We start from the raw sequence: 18,845 nt of genomic DNA, 5'->3' as shown, positions 1-18,845 counted from the left end.
CTTCCTGGTCCTGTGGGCGGGGTGGCCTTCTGTCTGGGACTCGGTTTTCGTGGTGGAAGTCATGGTCACTCGTCGAGCTCTGCATTTCGTTTTCAAAGTGGGGAACCGCTTCCAGACGGTGCATTTCTTTCGAGATGTCCTGGGGATGCAGGTGCAGACTGGGGCCGAGCGGGGCTGGCGCGAGACTTCAATGCGCGGCCGGGCCGCACCTGGGGAGGGAGGACGCCTTGGGCGTGAGGCCACCTCAGCCGCCGGGCCCTGGAGTCCGGGTCGCTACGCCGGCGTTTTCAGCTTTTGCGAGCCCCCCGCTTTCGGGTTGGGAAGGCTTTGAGAGGGGGCTGACCTACCAGATGAATTATCTACGCACGTTCACCTACCGCCCTTCACAAATATTTGTTACACTTCTAGCCTGGGGAGCCTGCAATGGAGGAGCATGGATAGGCAAAACGTTATAAAAGCCTCTTCCAACTGACGACAAAGCGGTCCCCTGGTTCGAAACGTTTGGATGTGATCAGCAAATTTCGTCCTCCATCAGGGCTACGGATTTAAAGTTTAGGCTGTGGGAGGGGAATCCATGGCCTTTCGCATGCCAAACAAGCACTCCACTATCGCATTAGTTGAACAAGCCCTGTCAGGACAAGTTGGAACGGTCTCCTTCGTAGGTACTCAGGCTCTCTGTGTAAATCTGTGGCTCTCCTCTAAGCAGCCCAGATTTAAGTATGAGATCAGAATCAAGTTGCTTTCCTAGTACCTGGAAACAGTTTGAGAAACTGTGATTCTAAGGGGGTCACTTAGCTGAAAGTGCAGCAGAGGTTTATTGAGGTGCTCCTAGTCATCCAGGGAGGTAGGGAACACACCACTGCAGATTTTTTTTTTTTTTTTTTTTACAGACTTGTAGCAGTCCAAATCCAGCTTAGTTAGAGATGGTACAGAAGGAAAGGAGTGTAAAGGGAGTTGCACAAGTCAGTCAACACAAATTAATTAGTCAGAAATATCTGCTGTAGTAGGGGCTGGAGAGATGGCTCAACCTTTAAGAATGATTGCCCTTCTTCCAGAGGGTGTGAGATGGGTTCCCGATGTTGAGTGGCTCCCAACCATCTGTGAATCGAACTCCAGGGGAATCTGACTTGTGGCAGGCATGCGAGCGCGCGCGCGCGCACACGCACGCACACACACACACACACACCTGCTGTTTGAAGTTACCATGCTAAGGTTAGGTAACAAGCACAAATGACTCTGGTACGTATTCCCATTTAGATCATGTGTAGCAAATTAGATTTATACCTAACAGTTTAGTAATGCTGGGTGTCACTATTCCATTTCTTCATTGATCAGAAGGTTGTTGTGAAGATGAAGCATGTTACCTACCATACAGATGGTAACTGATTCACAGGTAGTTTGTGTTCTGTAAAGTAGTAGCTACTTTTATATTAAAATTACAAAAGGAGAGATTTACCAACCTAGTTTCTTAGGAAATAATTCATGAGAACCTTGCATAAATTAACCCTGCAAAGGAGCATTTCCACGGACCAGGATTAGAGGGGAAAAGTATTCAAGGAGGCCTGAATAGGTGGAGTGGAATTTGGAAATTGACACTGATTTTTATGTGCATTTGGCTAGATGAAGAGATTGGGATGTGAGAACGTTCAGGTTGGGATCGTTTCTGGTATTGTCTTGGTTGCTATGCATGCAAAGCTATTTGAGTTTTATGCTAAAGTAAGGGGGCACTTATGATATCATCAGAGCTATGCTTCAGGAGTATATTTTTAATGATGGTATTAAGGAAAGAAATCAGTAAGTTTTGTGTTTGTTTTGTTTTGTTTTGTTTTTTAATGTGGGGGCAGGGCCAGTAAGTAGCTCAGGTTGGCCTTGCACTTGATATGCTTCTGCCTCAGTGCCTCCCAAGTGCCAGCATGTCCAGCTAATAAAGTTGATTTCTGTAACCTTTGAGGGAAGTAATGGAGCTTCAGTGGAGCTAGGAAGGAAAAATGAAAACAGCTGAGTGTGGTGCTCCTTTCCTGCAATCCCAGCGGTTTGGAGGCTCAAGGCCAGCCTACACTACAGCAAGCCAGACTGCTGCATAATGAAACTCTGTGTCAGGAGAAAAGAGGTGGGGAGCAGAGACTAAGACAGGGAGAGCCTTCTGTATTCTGTCTTAGGTGTCTAAACAGGTTATCCATTTTCACCAACAGAGGTGTTGTCACACTCAGTCCGAAAGAGAGCCTGAAAGAGCTTGTTTCAGCATTACTCGCTGCAGTCCGACTTCTCTGGTGCTAAATACTCTTCTCTACCACAGGAGGCTTCCTACCCTAAAGAGACTTCATACCTGTTTAGGAGTGCAACTCTTTTGGGGGCGTCGAGGGAGGACAGGGTCTCATTATGTATTCTCGACTGTCCTGGAATTCACTGTGTAGACCAAGCTGACCTTGAACTCACAGAAATCGATCTGCCTCTCTAAGTGCTGATATCAGAGGTGTGTGCTACCAGGCCTATCTTAAGAAGTTCTTACCTCTGTTACACGTGGCCTAGAAGGTCTGCTTGTTTCTCTTAATAAAACTGACAAAAGGTAATGTTTATGTCCTTTTAACATTTATTGTATAAATGTGCTATGTGCAATACTAGTGCACCTGAAGTCCCAGCATGTGGATGGCTGAGCCAGGAGGACCATAGTTTAAGACCAACTGGGCTACACAGTGAGACTCAAGTCTTTTAAAGTCAAGGGCCAAGAGGGTTGCTCAGCAGTAGAGCGCTTATCTAACACAAGTCCTTGGATTCCCCAGTACTCCAAAAGGTAGAACTCTATAATTTATTCTATTCTCTTACTAGGTTCTGCGCCATGAGGAATTTGAGGAAGGCTGCAAAGCCGCATGTAATGGGTAAGACACCTTGTATCTTAACAGCTTAGCTTCTGAGTAGCTCCGAGCAGAACACACTCTGTAAAGAATAAATAAAAGTAACAGAAAAGAGGCAAGAGATAAGAGAAGCTACTTGAATAGCAATGGGGAATCACCCTTTGTTTCTCCACACTGTCATGCCGGCACTTCAGACACAGCAAGCAGTTCTCCAGGACTCCAGGTTCTAGCCAGGAATCTGACGTTAGCTCAGTTCCTTGTCTGTGTGGAGCTGTGTGAGACAGCTACAATCCTAGTAACCCCTCCTCCTGACCTCAGGAATGCACTACTGACATTTTTACCGGCTTATGAGGAAGTCAGATCAGGAGGAACCAGAAGAGCAGTATGCAGAACAGTGTGGAAGAGAGGAGGGTGGCGCTTCCAGTCGCTTCCGTTATCCCATACCTCGTGGCTGCAGCAACCCACAAACTGGTCAGATCTTGCTGAATAGTTTTTACACAGATTTATAGAGTTTACTCTCTCATTCCTTTTCCCCCTCTCAGAGGTAAGGGTGGCTGGGCATTCTGATCTTTTGGTCTTTTTGGCAGCCAAGCAAATCCTCAAGCTATCCTCACCTTCAGTCAGCTTGCTATTATCGTCAACCGAGGTATTCTAAAAGAGGTTTAGGAATACAAGGTCCACTTAGCAGGAAATTCCAAGGTTTAAGGAGCTCAATGCCAGGAATCCTATTAAAAACTGAATTTTTTTTTATATTTTAATGCAAGCACAAATAAATACCAGCAGTAGGGAAAGCAATTTTACTAAGTAATAGTAATACTAGCAATACTATACTAAGTAATAGTAATACTAACAATACTATACTAAGTATTACTAAGCAATAGTATACTAAATAATAGTAATACTAAGCTTAGTGTTCATGGCAAGTTGGAAACTTCCAAGGCCCCTGGAATTTGCACGCTTACTGACTGATAGGCAAACTATTTTGAAGTTAGACTAGAGAACTGTCTTTAGGATTCCTTCTCCCACATTGTTTTTAAAGGTAACTAAGTCTTTCCTTAAGTAAGTGCCAAATGATTGGTGTGTGGAGCATGTAGTGGGGGTGCTGGAGCTCTGTCCACACTGCTGTCAGAGGTCATCTCATCCTCATTTAGAATTCATGGGACAGCAGGGACAAGCCACCATATGTGCTAAAGGAGGGAGCAGATTTTCTCCTCTGCTCACTGAGTTCACTTGCTCTCGTCTTTTTCAGGCCTTATGATGGGAAATGGAGTAAAACAATGGTGGGATTTGGGCCTGAGGATGACCATTTTGTTGCAGAACTGACATACAATTACGGCATCGGAGACTACAAGCTTGGCAATGACTTCATGGTAAATATCACTGTCCAGTGTGTATCTGGATGAGGTGACACAGTTATAATAGTCCAGATTAGAAACAAAGTTGGCTTTTAAAAAATGAAACACTGTATTATGAATATTCTGCCTATATGTACGTATGTGCACCATGTGTGTGCAGTATCTGAAGTGCTCAGGAGAGGGTGTCAGATCCCCTTGAACTGGAGTTAGGGATGGTTGTGTGCTGCCCATGTGGGCCCTGTGCAAGAACATCTAGCACTTTTAACTACTGAGCCATTTCTCAGATCTAGACGGCTTTTTAAAATCTGAAATTGAGGGGGCTGGAGAGATGGCTCAGTGGTTAAGAGCACCGACTGCTCTTCCAGAGGTCCTGAGTTCAAATCCCAGCAACCACATGGTGGCTCACAACCATCTGTAATGAGAACTGATGCCCTCTTCTGGTGTGTCTGAAGAGAGAAACAGTGTAGTTATATACAATAAATAAATCTTTAAAAAAAAAATTTGAAGTTGAAGATGACAGTTAGTGGGACGGTAACAATGGAGCAAGAGTTCAGAGGAGGGAAGGGAGCCTGTGCAGCACGTGGATGGAGGAGGATTCTAGGTGGAGGAGAACTGGTGGGGGACCCAAACCCTGCTTGAGAGTCATAAGAGCTGAGAGGGGAGGGGAAGATGGTAGGAGAGGGATAACAAGTGACATGATAGCTGGGTATGGTGGCACATGACTAATCCCATCATTTAAAAGGCTGAGGCGGGAGGATTATAAGTTCTTGAGCCCAACCAGGGCTAGTATTTAAGACTCTGTCTCAAAGGGAAAAATGTGTTGGGCCTTTTAAGAGCCATCAAGGGAGAACAAAGCCTGTGGGCTCCTTGAGAAGCTGCAGGATGCCTTTGTGAAACATTTACTCTGCTACAAAGTAGATGATAGGTTGGCAGGTAGAACAGAGGCAGTTATGGTAGTCCAGGCTCAACAAGGCTGGCTTCCCAGAGGACAGAATTATATACTATTGGCAACTTTGATTAAAGAGTGCCTTCATAGTTAAAGTGTTTGTGCTTAGAATCCAAAAGGAGACTGTGGATATAGCTTAGTGGAAGAGAGCACTTACTTAGAATAAGCAAAGTTTCAGGTTCAGGGTCAGCCTTATAAATGAATGACTAGGGGTTGGGGATTTAGCTCAGCGGTAGAGCTCTTGCCTAGCGAGCGCAAGGCCCTGGGTTCGGTCCCCAGCTCCGAAAAAAAGAAAAAATAAATAAATAAATAAATAAATAAATAAATAAATAAATAAATGAATGAATGAATGAATGACTAAATCCAAATTGTCTCAAATGGATAGCTCACCAGTCCATGTAAGATCAAGATTTCTTTGGTATTGAATGGATTAAATATCATAGATATTTTAATTTCTTTGCTGTGATTTATAAATGTCTGAATCTGGAGAATTTGGAAAAAATACCTAATACTCTTTTTTTGAATGATTATAAGAAAATGCTAATTAAATCTTAGGCTCTGGGATTCCTTACCTTGTCCCACAGCTCTGCTGTAATGATTTGTGTGGATGTCATTTGTCACAGGGACTCACGCTTGCTTCCAGCCAGGCTGTCAGCAATGCCAGGAGGCTGGAGTGGCCACTCAGTAAAGTTGCAGAAGGGGTTTTTGAAACTGAGGCCCCAGGAGGATATAAGTTCTACTTACAGGACAGAAGTCCATCTCAATCAGGTAACTAGGCCAGGCAGAGCCTGTTTAAAGGCACATTTGATGAAGATGGAATGGAGAGGGTGCTGAGGTGGAGTTCTTCCTGTAATGTAGCTTTCCTATGTTGATGGCTGTATATTTCCCAAGCCAGTGTTCTTACCTGTATGCTAGGGAGTTCTTCCCTTTTACATACATTAGGTAAGTGTTGTGTATTAGTACCTAGCTGCAGAGAATCTACACTGGTTCTGTTCTACAGATAATATATCTCTTTAGGATTTTTTTTTTCAGCCGCAAATGACAGCAAACCCAGCTTAAACTAGTTTGAACTCTAAGAGCATGTTTCCAGTTCCCAGAGCAGGTAGGAAGACTGAGAGTTCATCAGCTCAGCCATATGAAGACCCCAGATTTTCTCCTTGTGTTGTCGTCTCATGCTGTTAGAGCTAGTTCCCACACTATGCTCCGTGCTCCCATATACACTTTGGAAGGAGCCTGCAAACAGACTTTTTAAAAAACAGAACAAACCACTGGAATCTACCAGATCACTCACTGGTCAGATTTAATACACTCTGTTTGAGTATCCTATTCAGAATTCCAAAATAGCAGATTAAATTTTTTTATTTTGTTTTATTTAAGACTTTATCTTAGGGCTGGGTATCATGACATGAGCCTTTACTTCCAGCACTAGAGGCCAAGGCAGGCAGATCTCTCAGTTCTGAGATAGCTAGGGCTACACAGAGAAACCGTCTCAAAAACAAACAAAAAACAAAACAAAACAAAAAACCCAACCTGTGTTAACACACAGTATAGGCTAACCAAGAACTCAGGGATTGCATTGCCTCGACCTCCAGAGTTCTGTACTTGGATTCTAGTGTTTGGATTTTCAGATTAGGGATTCTCAGCCAGTAAAGTCCATGCAGTTTTACAAACTGAGCTACTTCTGTTCCCAAGCATCTTATGTAAGAGATACTCAACCTGGACTTAAAATAACAGCAAGTTCCATGGGGTTGGGGATTTAGCTCAGTAGTAGAGGGCTTGCCTAGCAAGCACAAGGCCCTGGGTTCGGTCCCCAGCTCCGGGGAAAAAAAGAAAAAAAAGAAAAAAAGAAAAAAAAAATGACAGCAAGTTCCATATTCCCAAGATGCTTTGCCCTTTCCGGGCTAAGATCTCTGAGGCATCCGCTTCCTGCTGGTCTGGTTCGGCCTGCACCTGCGACTATCCTGCAGGCCTTCTGACTCTGGGGAGAGTGTCTGCTGCTTGCTCAGTTCTGGGGAGTAAAATTAAGGTCTCTTCTGTCACTGATCTCAGACTCTGGACGAACTTGAATTTGATGATTTTGCCATCAGTGGAGAACAGTAAACTTGAGTTTCCCAGGAGGAGTTCCTGTGAGCAGCACCATGGTTTGTTGCTGTAAAATAATAGATAAAATGCTGTCTTACTCCCACTAGCTCCAGGACCCCACATCATACTGCAAAGGCCTCTCTCTGAGCCTGGCAGCAACCTCTCTACCCATCCAGTTCCCAAGACAGGTAACCACCATGCCAGACATACACATGTCTCCAGCCACCACACACGCTCTTGAATTTAAATCGCCACATGAAAGAACACACCACACAATAACCTCTGATCCAATTGATAAGATGATTGCCCACCTAAGCATACAAAGCCCTGTATACATCCATCCCTGAAGAACATTCATAACAACCTGGAAGGTACAGGGTGGAATCTTAACATCAGCCTCCATGTTCTCTTGGTGGCTTCTCCCTCCTGTCTCCTTCAGTTCCTGTCCCTTCCTCTTCCCTCAAACTTTTCTCCCACCCTTCCTTCCTTCTCATCCAATGACAGGCCTCGTTCTATCTTGCCTTCACCTGTATGACATCATCTTACAATGGTTAGTCTTGGCATTGCTATCCTGCAGATGGGATGGAGGTGATGGAAACTGGGGAAAACCCCAAGTTTGTCATAGTCAGATGAGTCAGATGTGGTTGTACAACAGCTCCTTACAAAGTTACCTTGGCCACACCCAGTGGCACAGACCTATAATCCCAGCTAGGAGGAGGATTTATACACTAAGGCAAGGAGGCCTAGTTGGACTAAAGAGCAAGGCCCATCTGGGCAACCTCTTAAGAGCCAGTCTCAAAATTAAAAGTGGCCAAAAAGGTTCAGTGACAGAATGCTTGCTTAGTGTGTGTGAGGTCCTAGGTAAAGTTTCTATATTGCAGTAAATAAAAAAGAAAGATAAGGGAAGAAAGAAAAAGAAAAGTGTTTCACAGGCCTGGGGCTACCACTTAGTGATGGAGTATTTGTCTGATGTGCAAGGGCCTGGGTTCAGCCTGGTTGGGGGTGGGAGGGTAGGGGGGTTGCGGTGTCAGACCACCAACTTACAATATGCATGCTTCCGTTATATTCTAGCTGCTTTTAGTTGGCTTTTGTTTTGTTTTGTTTTGTTTACGTTTTTGTTTTTCAAGACAAGGTTTCTCTGCATAGCCCTGGCTATCCTGGAGCTCTCTCTACAGACCATGTTAACCTCAAACTCAGACATCTGCCCGCCTCTGTTTCCCAAGCATGCGCCACTACCACCTGGATTTTTTTTTTAATTACATTTATTTGTGTATGTCTGTCTAGATTTTTTTTTAACCCTAGAAAAAAATTTTTTAACATATTGCATGTACAAGAGGAAGAGGAAGCAGAGGAGGGGGAGGGTAATGAGAGGAGGAAAGTAGTACCCATGTGTCTAGAGGTAACGGCCGTGAGCATTCCAGAGTATTTGAGACCTTTTATAGAAAACAATACATGCACACATATAAATGTGCCCTGCAGAAGCCATTGCAGGAACTCCACGGCAGCATTTCTCTGCAGAAGATAAGCAGCCTCTGTTGTTGGGTGTTTTCGTTGTTCCTAGTGTTTCATTGTTCTGGGCAACACTGGGAAAGGCCTTTGTAATAAAAAGCCCTTCACACAGCCACAGTTCCTTTCTGAACTGCTGAGACCGGACTTTGCTTTTTCAGTACATTTTTAAAACTTTTGGTACATTCTGTCAAATCTGTGCCCACAAACTTTCTAAGTTACACTCTATTGTTTTAATTTCTTTCCCTGCAATAAAACAGTTAGCACTATTAATTTGTCAAGACAATAAAATTAAATAATGAAAAACAAATTACTTGTACTTACTTTCTTAGTTCATTCTTTAAATTTCATACTTTAACCCCACAGAAATACATTTTGCTGTTTAATTCAAACACATAGCTTTTCTCACCAAATGATTATTTTGCTGTCATTTCTTTGCCTCATGTTTCATTTCATGTTGGTTTAAAATGCTTTCCTTACAAACTAAATTCTTTGGATAAAAAGAGAGTTGCTGGAAATGAAATGGAAACCTTGTACGCGAAGCACACACTCCCCCTCCAGCCTTCTAAGCTAAATTTTTATTGTACACTCAAGCTTGTTGGGCCTTTTACCCCATTCCACTGAAGCAACTTCACACATTGGTTTTCTTACCTACAGATCCTGTATTAAAGGTGACTCTAGCAGTGTCTGATCTCCAGAAGTCCTTGAACTACTGGTCTAATCTCTTAGGAATGAAAATTTATGAGCAAGACGAGGAAAAGAAATGGGCTTTGCTGGGCTATGCTGATGACCAGGTGAGTGACTTGCATAGGAACAGCTTGTTAGCTCCTTTGTGTTTGCTTCATAAGTCAGGTTAACGTGAAAGTGGTCCCATGCTTTCTTCACAGTGATTCAGTGATTCTAGATGAAGAGAAGGAAATAAACCCACTAATAACCACACTACTCAGATACCTCCTTGGTTATCGCTCGTGGTTAGCTGACCTGTAGGCCGTGGAGTTTCTCCTGACTGCCTCCTGCCACACTGTTGGGATGGTACCACAGCCAGCTTTATGTGGGTGCTGGGGATCTGTACTGATGTCTTCACACTCGTGTGGCAGCTCCTTACCAAACACTGCAGTTTCGTACCACACACATGTGTAACCCGTCAGAAAGCATCAGCCCACTCTCCTCTTTCTCTTCAGTGCAAGCTGGAGCTACAGGGCATCCAGGGTGCAGTTGATCATTCAGCGGCCTTTGGAAGAATTGCCTTTTCTTGTCCTCAGAAAGAGGTACTATTTGATTACCCTGTTTTTAAAATTCATTATTTTTAATTATATGTATGTATGTCTCTATGTGCCAGTGCACATGCCTGGGGTGGGGACAGTTAGATCCCTCAGAATTGAACTCACAGGGAGTTGTGAGCCCCTGAAGTGGGTGCAAGGAACCAAACTCAATAGAGCCATCTCTCTAGCTCTTTTCTTTCTTTATTTTCTTAGAGTGTGTGTATTGGATGCATAAACATGAATGCAGGTGTCCACACTGGACTCACCCTGGAGCTGGAATTACCAGCATTTATGAACTCACTGACATGGTTGCTGAGAATGAACTTGCGTCCCCTTTGAGAGAAGTACTCGCTCTTAGTCGCTGAGCCCTCTCTTTAGCCTATGATCCTCTAAGTTCTGTCACTATCTGGTTTCAACCCAGCTAAGAATTTTGGATTTCCTGTGAGTTCATTCTGCTTGTGACTTTGTTTCATGCTTACCCATTCTTTTAAAAACCACTGAGATAATAAAATCTATCCAGTGGTGCCTTGGTCAAATGAGGACTGTTCCAGAAAATACTATGTGAACCTTGCTGACTTGCCCTTTTGTGTTTTTCAAGTTGCCAGACTTAGAAGACTTGATGAAAAGGGAGAGCCAATCGATCCTGACTCCGCTGGTGAGTCTGGACACCCCAGGGAAAGCAACAGTGCAAGTGGTCATCCTGGCTGACCCTGTAAGTATTGCTTAGAGAGGACTACCATCTCAAGGATTTCTTCAGGGATTTTTTTTTCACATTACTTTTCTTTTTTGATGTAGGATGGACATGAAATTTGCTTTGTTGGGGACGAAGCTTTCCGAGAGCTCTCTAAGATGGATCCAAAAGGAAGCAAATTGTTGGATGATGTGAGTCTTGTTTCTACATCGATATCATAGTGAGCCAAAGCAGGATGGTATAAAGGACATATAGGGTCCAGGTGCTGTCAAGCATGTCCTTTCCCTGTTGTGATGACTTTTATTCAGAGACGTGTCTCAATGTCATCTACCTTACCCCTTACAGAGATTAGCATCTCCATCTCCCCACTGCCTCAGGCTAACCAACCATTCTTCAGCTTAGTGGATGAAGTGCCTAGGTTCTGTCCCCTCTTGTTTCCTTGGCTACTGGGTTATCCGGTTCCCTTTTGACACCACTCTCTTCCTTCCTACTTGTTCTCATATCATACCAAGAGATCCAGGAGCTCTCGTCTTCTAAACTTTTTCTTGGGAGACAGAGGCAGGGGCTCTCTGTGAGTTCAAGGCCAGCTGGTCTTCATTGCAAGTTCTAAGCCAACCAGGGCTGCATATGAGACCTTGTCTCATAAAAACAGAAAATAGTGGCTACAGACATGGCTTAGTGGTTAGGAGAGCTTACTCTCTTACAGAGGACACAGGTTTAGTTCCCTGCACCCATGTGAGGGTTGAGTACTGCTTATGACTCCAGCTTCAAGGAATCTGATACCTTCTGGCCCCCAAGTGCTCCTGCCTGCACTCTATAAACATACCACACTCGGGCACACAAACACCAAGACCAACCCCTTCCCATGCCGTGTTCCATCTCCAGATATCTGTACATTTGTTTCTTCGAGTTTGAGATATGAGTCTGTGTCTGCAAGCTGAATACAAGTTAGTGATCCTCCTGCCTCATCCTCCTAAGTGTTAGGACTGTATCATTAGGTTTCTTTAATTAGATTTCTGCTTTAAGATCTATTTGCACACAGTTTCTATTTCTTGTCTGAAATGCATATTTCATCTCTCTGTACTAGATCTTGGCAGCAAATAGTGTCTGTGTTGACATTGGTGGGGATCTCATCCTGCCAAGTGCAGCAGGTTCTGTTCTCATCACACAAACACAGCATGGAGTAGACATTCTCTGAATACTTTAGACTTTGCAGACAGGGACTCTGTTGTCCTGGTTGACCTCAAGTTCCCGGGCTCTAAGGACCTTCCTGCTTCAGCCTTCCGTGTAGATAGGATGGTAGGCCTGACCACTGGGCTTCTGTCACTTCTGAATACCTAATTGAGTGATTAAAGGAATCAGTTTATCCTGGTTCTAAACTTTCTTGATCTGTATAAAGTGACATGTAACCAACTTGTTAAAATTCTCTGAACTTCTAAAAGTTCATTTAGAACTTTATCTAAAAAGGTAAGAAAATAAAAATATTGGGATTATAGTATGCTTTATGGAAGATAATTGTAGACATAACTGTAGACATATCATTGGGAATTAAAGGAAATATGTAGAAGATGGCCTTTAAAGCTTTATCATTCAGGAAAAAAGACTGTTGAGCGAACTCTGGGTTAGCAGATACGCTGCTCTTTCTTTCTTTGTTCTTTTGAGTGCTGGCAGCCCCTCCCCTCCTTTATGGCTCTGACACTTCTTCCTGGCAGCCACTGTTCGGGTTTCTGGTGCAGTAGGTCTATTTTGTTTGTTCTAGGATTTCAAACAAATGAATCCACTTAATAGGCACTTTGCTGTGATTGATTTCTTTCAAAATATTTTGAGATTCCAGCATGGAAGTACATGTTTTGCTTTTATTAGATAATTTTTTTATCTATTCCCGTGAACATTTAGATTGATTGTAGATTTTTATTTTATGTAAGGGAGCAATTTGTGATGGTAGCATTTGTGATTAGATCTTCTTGCAGCCACGTTTCATGGATCTGAGATCCATACCTAGGAGAATTGCTTTACTGTACAGGAAAGGGCAGGCAGCTGACAAGAATAAATGTACAGAAGTGAGTCTTCCTTAGCCAGTTTCTCTTTCCATAGTTTGTTATGTGCATTTCTGAAAGTCTTAAATGTAAACTTCAGAAACGAGTAATTCACGTATTTCAGACGTGCTCTGCTCTGAGTGGCATGATGAAATCTCTTGTTCTGTTGTTCTGTCACTTATGGCAGGAATTGTCTCTGGGCAGTGCATCACGCTCTACACAGCTGAATACACAGCTGCCTTAGTCACTAAGTAGCTATCTTGTTACTAGATTAGCTCTCAGTTCAAAACCTTTATTTTTCTTACTAATGGCTCAAAAGGGCAAACATAGCAGTTTGGTTATAACAAAGAATAGCTGTGGGCTGGTGAGATGGCTCGGTGGGTAAAGGTCCTTGCTGCCAAGCCTGACAAAACCTGGGTTCAGTCCCTGGGACCCACATACTGGAAAGAGAGAGTGGATTCCTGGAAACTGTCCTTTCGTCCTCCCCTGCACAGTGGCATGTGTGTACCTACACACACTACACTCCATAAATAAATAAATACGTGGGGTGAACTAAAGGGGAGCCAGAAAAGTACATCTCTTAGGTTAAAAGATGAACATTCTGGTTTAATAAACCAAAGACATTGGAGTATAGTCACATTACTCTGGACAGCTGATTTTATTTTCATGTACAGTAAATGCTAGGTTGTTAAGATCAAACATAAGAACAAATCTAAAGAAGGAAAACTATGTCCTGGTTTACTGTTGCACTGCAGAACCTGGAAAAATAGCTCATGGCGAATCCTTAGTTAAGACGAACAGTGGGGCTGGGGGAGACACAGTAGACAAGCCCCTGCCCAGCAGTACAGCCCCATTCAGTCTTTACTTGAGGCACCTGATAGTAAAGTTTGGAAGGTGTCAAACTCAGGCTCTCTGGAACGTTGGAAGTTCTCACTGGGGAGCTTGGGGATTCCCGGGTCTGTACAAAGGTCTGCTTGCGTACATTTTCACTGCATTCTTACTGTTGCTTCCTTGATTCTGGTAGCTGTTCTAAAAATGGCGAATACTTTCTTGTTTTGGTTTTAATTCCCAATGACTAATGGTGATGAGCACCTTTGTGTAAACTTATTGGCAATTTGTTTCTTTTATAAATTAAATATTCAAGTCTTGTCCATTTTTTGCATAGTAGTTTTGATTTTTTGATATTTCATGAATTAAAATTTCAAATATACCCCAAACAAGAGAGTCCACTGTGCTTCACATGCTGTGGCATTGCTTTCAGTGTCCCTCCCTCCCACATCACTCTGTCCCTGCTTGCCTTCTTTCTTTTCGCTCAGGGATTCTCAGGCAAATCTCTGTTCTTCTTACTTCCACCCTTCTCCGCCCTTTTTTCCCCACCCTTTCAACCCTCTAAGTCATGATGAGAGAAAAAAGGATAGAAAGGAAAGAAATCCCTGAATAAAGTTGGGGGTAGGAAAGTGTGCAACGTTAGACTACTTCCCACTGATTAGGGACATCAAAATTCTTGGGGCAGGTTTTTGATCTTCACTGTCAGAATATCTAATTTCTTCTTGCTTCTTTTCTTGCATACAACTACTTAACAAACCGCAACCAACAACAATGAAACAACAACACCCCCCCCCCCGATTTCTTGGGGCCTAGCATTTATATACCCTCTGAAAAGTCCCCAGAATTCCAAACATCACGAAAATCACAGAAACTATTTGCACCTGGCAAAACCACACCTCTGCTAGAGCACAAGGCAAGTCCTAGTCAGCCCTATACCCCACACCTGGGATTAAAATGAAAGCATATTTTATAGATTATTTCTCCTCGGTGAAATGAGCCAATTTAGGACAGATACAGGGCTAGAGAAATGGCTCAGTAGGTAAGAGCACTGGCTGCTCTGTCACAGGACTAAGGTTCAATTCCCAGCACCCACCTGGCAGCTCACAGCTGTCTTGTAATTCCTGTTCCAGGGGTTGCAATAATGTCACAGACATGCATGCAAATAAAACACCAATGTATATAAAACAAATAAATCATTTTTTAAAAGAATATATTAAAGGTAGGTTTATTGGGTTTCTTGGAAAGCTGCTCTCAGATGAGTTTACAGACCCCAGGACTCCCCAGGCCAGAGAAGTCAACATGGGGAGAGAATGGGGGCGGGGGACAGAGAGTGTACAGAAAGAGAGAAAGGAAGAGGAAGAGAATGAAGAAAAGGAGAGAGAAGAGAGATCAAAAATCAAAATATCTAGATTATATAGATTGGAGCCCCTGGGGGAAGGGCAGCCCAGCCCCCGGGCTGGAAAGTTTAGGGTTGGGGGGTGAGTATGCCAGGTAGGAACTGAGGGATGCTGGGAGAACCTGGAGGTCAGGTCTGCTTTGATACCTAAAATATACACTTTAGTCTCTTGTCCCAGGGTCCAAAACCAAACAATATTCTTAAAATATTTGTGGGTTTTGTTTTTTTTTAAGAAACCAAAATTCCAGACTTTTCACTATACTCATGATATCAGGCATTTAATAAATGGGAGAGACAGACACTGGGATGGAGGTCTTTCAGGATGCCATAATTAATTCTTTTCCTTTCTCTATACCCTGGTCCTTCCTGTGGGCAGAAGAGTTCTTGCTGGGTGCAGTTCTAACACTTGTGAGGCAGAGCCTGAGGATCTCTGCAAGTTTGAAGCCAGCCTGGTCTACATAGCTGTTCCAAAACAGCTAGGACTACATAGAGAGATCCTTCCCCAAAAACAAATAAATGAAAGAAAGGAAGGAAGGAAGGAAGACAGACAATGTTATCTCGGACTGTCCTGCTGTTCTAGCCAGACTCCTCCGAGCTGTTCTTTGATTTGCACTGAACCCACTTTTACTTTACAATGTTCTATTCTTTAGAAGATTGTTACATTTTATTCACTCACCGCATGGCCTGTGCAAGCCATGGCCTGTCAGTGGAGGTCAGAGACAGCTTGTGGGAGTCAGTTCTCTCCCTCTACCATGTGAGTCCTGGGAATCAAACTCAGGTTGCCCATTGGCCACAGTGCCTTTACCTGCTGAGTCATCTTGCCAAGCCTAGGGTAGTTTTAGGTTTATAGACACATGCACTTTAACATGGCTTTTTCTCATTTATTTTGATTTCCTTTTAAATTCTATTAGCCATTATTCACCAAGAGCTGAGTTCTACTTCTGAGATATCTCAGGTCTTTTAACACCACTTTTGAAATCTAGTGAGTTTTAAACTAATCTCCTAGCTCTATTGACTCCCTGATACTTTCTTCACTGACTGAGCTTGCTGCCCTTATCTACTCTGTGGCCTGTCTTATCTCTGGAAAGCTCCCGGTCCAGCCTTTCCTACTCTACTCTCACCACAATGCTTATAGTAACAAAAACACAGCTTCTTGTCACCACCCAAAGTGGTTTTTTTTTTTTCTTTCTCTTCTTAACCTGGTCCTTCAAAACGAAGAGGTTTTCTTAGATCCTCCATCCCAGAGTTAATTGTTCTTTTCTCCATTCTTCATGGTTGCTAAGAAAGAGACATCTCATTCAGTTCTGAGAAGCTGTTTCCTAATGCTGCTTTAGGTCCTTTATGTCTTCATCAGCATAGCAAATCAGGTAGCCCCCAAATTATTACTTATTTAAGGCAAAGATTTATGAAGTAACCTAGGCTGTTCTAGAACTGGCAAATTTCCTATTTTAACCATTGAATGCTGGTATTGCATGTGTCCACCACCAGGCCGGCTAGGTCTAAGCTCGTATAATTGAAACATAGTCATGTCTTGTCCCATTTCTGAAGCACACTGCCCAGGACTTCTGCCTTCACTAAATCAAATTATTCCTTATATTTTTGTTATGTTTTCTAATGTAAACATTATCTTGTGATTTCCTCCAGGTGGAGACGAGTATTTCTTATGTTATTACTCCAAATATTTAGTTGTTCCTTACCTTTTAATTTGGTAAAACTTTATGAGGATTTTTTTGTTTGGTTGGTTGGAGTTTTTTTTGTTTGGTTGGTTGGTTGTTTTGTTTTTCAAAACAGGTTTCTTTGTGTAGCTTGTCCTGGAACTCACTCTGTAGACCAGGGTGGCCTTGAACTCCCAGAATGCCTGCCTCTGCTTCCCAAGTACTGTAATTAAAGGCATGTTTAGCCTTTTCTGGGTCTTTTACACTAAATACCTCAAAACAAACATGCTGTCTTGTGAACAGTTACTTCCTGTGTGAGTCCTTAGCTGTTCATTCTAATCCCCAAAGCCCAGACTGTCACTTCTGTCATACTAGACCCAGTATAGAACCTAGTACATGATAAAAACTCAATTTAAATCAAAGATTTATTTTTATTTCTGTTTCTTTGTGTGGTGTTACTATATAACATGCATGTAGGTGCCTTGTGGTGCAGGAGAAGGTGTTAATTCCCATAGATTTATGGTCATGGGCATCTGTGAGCCGTAGATGATGGTGCCCTAACCCGGGCCCTCTGCAAGATCAGTCAGTACATGTGCTTAACTGCTGAGCCACCCCTCTAGCCCCAAAACCTCACTTATTTAAAAAAAAAAAAAGTGTTACTATATCTTCTTGTTGGCCGAATAAAAGTTTTTCATTACCAAATGGCTAAATGATTTATAGAGGCAGATGTTTTGGTTTTTCAAGATTTGGTTTTCCTGTGTATCTCTGACTGTCCTGGAACTTGCTCTGTAGATTAGGCAGGCCTCAAACACAGAGATCTCCCTATTTCTGCCTTCTGAGTGCTGGGAGTAAAGTGTTTGCCAGGCTGTTTAAGACACTACTTTGGTGTTGGTACTGGGGTGTGGACTGAAGGTAAGCACTCCACCACGGAGCCACATTCATTCCGTTTGCCTTAGACTGAGCTCATAAGCCCTGAAGGCTCCTGTCCTCCCGAGGCCTTGGTAGTCACAAAGTCCCTAGTCTGTCAGCAGCAGCCAGGCTCTCTTGCTAGCTATATGTGCAAATCACTAAGCAACTGCTTAGTACTCACCAGCTCTCCTGTTGGTGAACAACCTTCTCTCCATAGACGAACTGCTTTAGTGTTAATATCATGGTGGAGAATGCAGACTTGGAATAACATCTGTCTCTCTGTTTCCTTAGGCAATGGCAGCAGACAAAAGTGACGAGTGGTTTGCTACAAGAAATAAACCAAAGGCTTCGGGTTAATGGAAGACGGGTTAATGACGAATGGCACTTACAACTCCGGTCTAGTCTGTTATCAGGATGGCATTTATCTGCTTTGATAAATGCTCCCCCGACTTGGTTGTGTCTTGCATAGGAGGTCTGTGTGGTAGTTTCATTCTTCAAGGCTCTGTTTTGTTTTAAAAAAGAAATATTTTTATCACTCTTGGGAGAGGCAAATTTCTACTGTGTGTAATTGAATTAAATTTGGTAACAAATTTTTTGTCCAGACTGAAACAACTGAATGGAACATTACTCTTGGTTGGGTCTGGAGAAAATTTGATTACCTGTTAATCATGTAGATAATATTGAAATAAGTATCAAAATGAAGCCAAATCAGCTATGCATGGGGGCACACTCCTCTAATCCTAGAACTTGGAATGCAGAGATAGGAAGATCTCCGAGTTGGAGGCCAGCCAGGACTATAGAGACCTTACCTCAAACATAACAAAACAAAATAAAACAAAAGCCAAATCTACTGCTTAGAGTGCTCATTTCCTGGATCTGATGGTAGGATACTGTTCTAATATCTTACCACAGAAGGTCTTGGCATTTAAAGAAACTTTTTTGCTTTGGCTTTCTGAGACAGTCCTCACTGATAGCTCTGGGTAACCTGTCACTTCACCATGTAACTCAAGGTAGCTTTTAACTTTTTTTTCCTGTTGAGACAGAGTCTTATTCTGTAGCTCTGGCTGACCTGGAACTCTTGTCAGCTAGAATGGCCTCAAACTCAGAGACCCACCTGCCCCTGCCTCTTGCTGGGATTAAATGCACAGGCACCATACTCGGTGGCTTTGAACTTTTCCTGCTTCAGCTTCCAGTGCTAGGATTCTAATGTATGCTACTCTTCCAGGTGTGGTTTGAGCATGGTTGGCCCATGGGGAGTGCATTATTGGAGGAAGTATAGCTTTGTTACAGGAAGTGTGTCACTGTGGAGGCAGGGCTTTGAGAGCTC

General features: G+C 43.0%; 1 protein-coding gene across 1 annotated transcript; it reads left to right on the top strand.

The window, feature by feature from the left end:
* Positions 1-26: 26 nt before the first annotated feature.
* Positions 27-18,368, top strand: Glod4 (glyoxalase domain containing 4). Its single transcript, NM_001014227.1, is given in 9 exon segments — positions 27-151; positions 2,827-2,876; positions 4,102-4,222; positions 5,777-5,921; positions 9,399-9,535; positions 9,923-10,009; positions 10,602-10,715; positions 10,799-10,885; positions 17,810-18,368. Coding segments are annotated over 9 exon segments (897 nt in total). The 5' UTR covers positions 27-61; the 3' UTR covers positions 17,876-18,368.
* Positions 18,369-18,845: the final 477 nt, after the last annotated feature.

Source organism: Rattus norvegicus, chromosome 10 (assembly GCF_036323735.1).
Source record: "Rattus norvegicus strain BN/NHsdMcwi chromosome 10, GRCr8, whole genome shotgun sequence".
NCBI lineage: Eukaryota > Metazoa > Chordata > Mammalia > Rodentia > Muridae > Rattus > Rattus norvegicus.
This window is presented reverse-complemented; position numbering and strand designations above follow the sequence as displayed.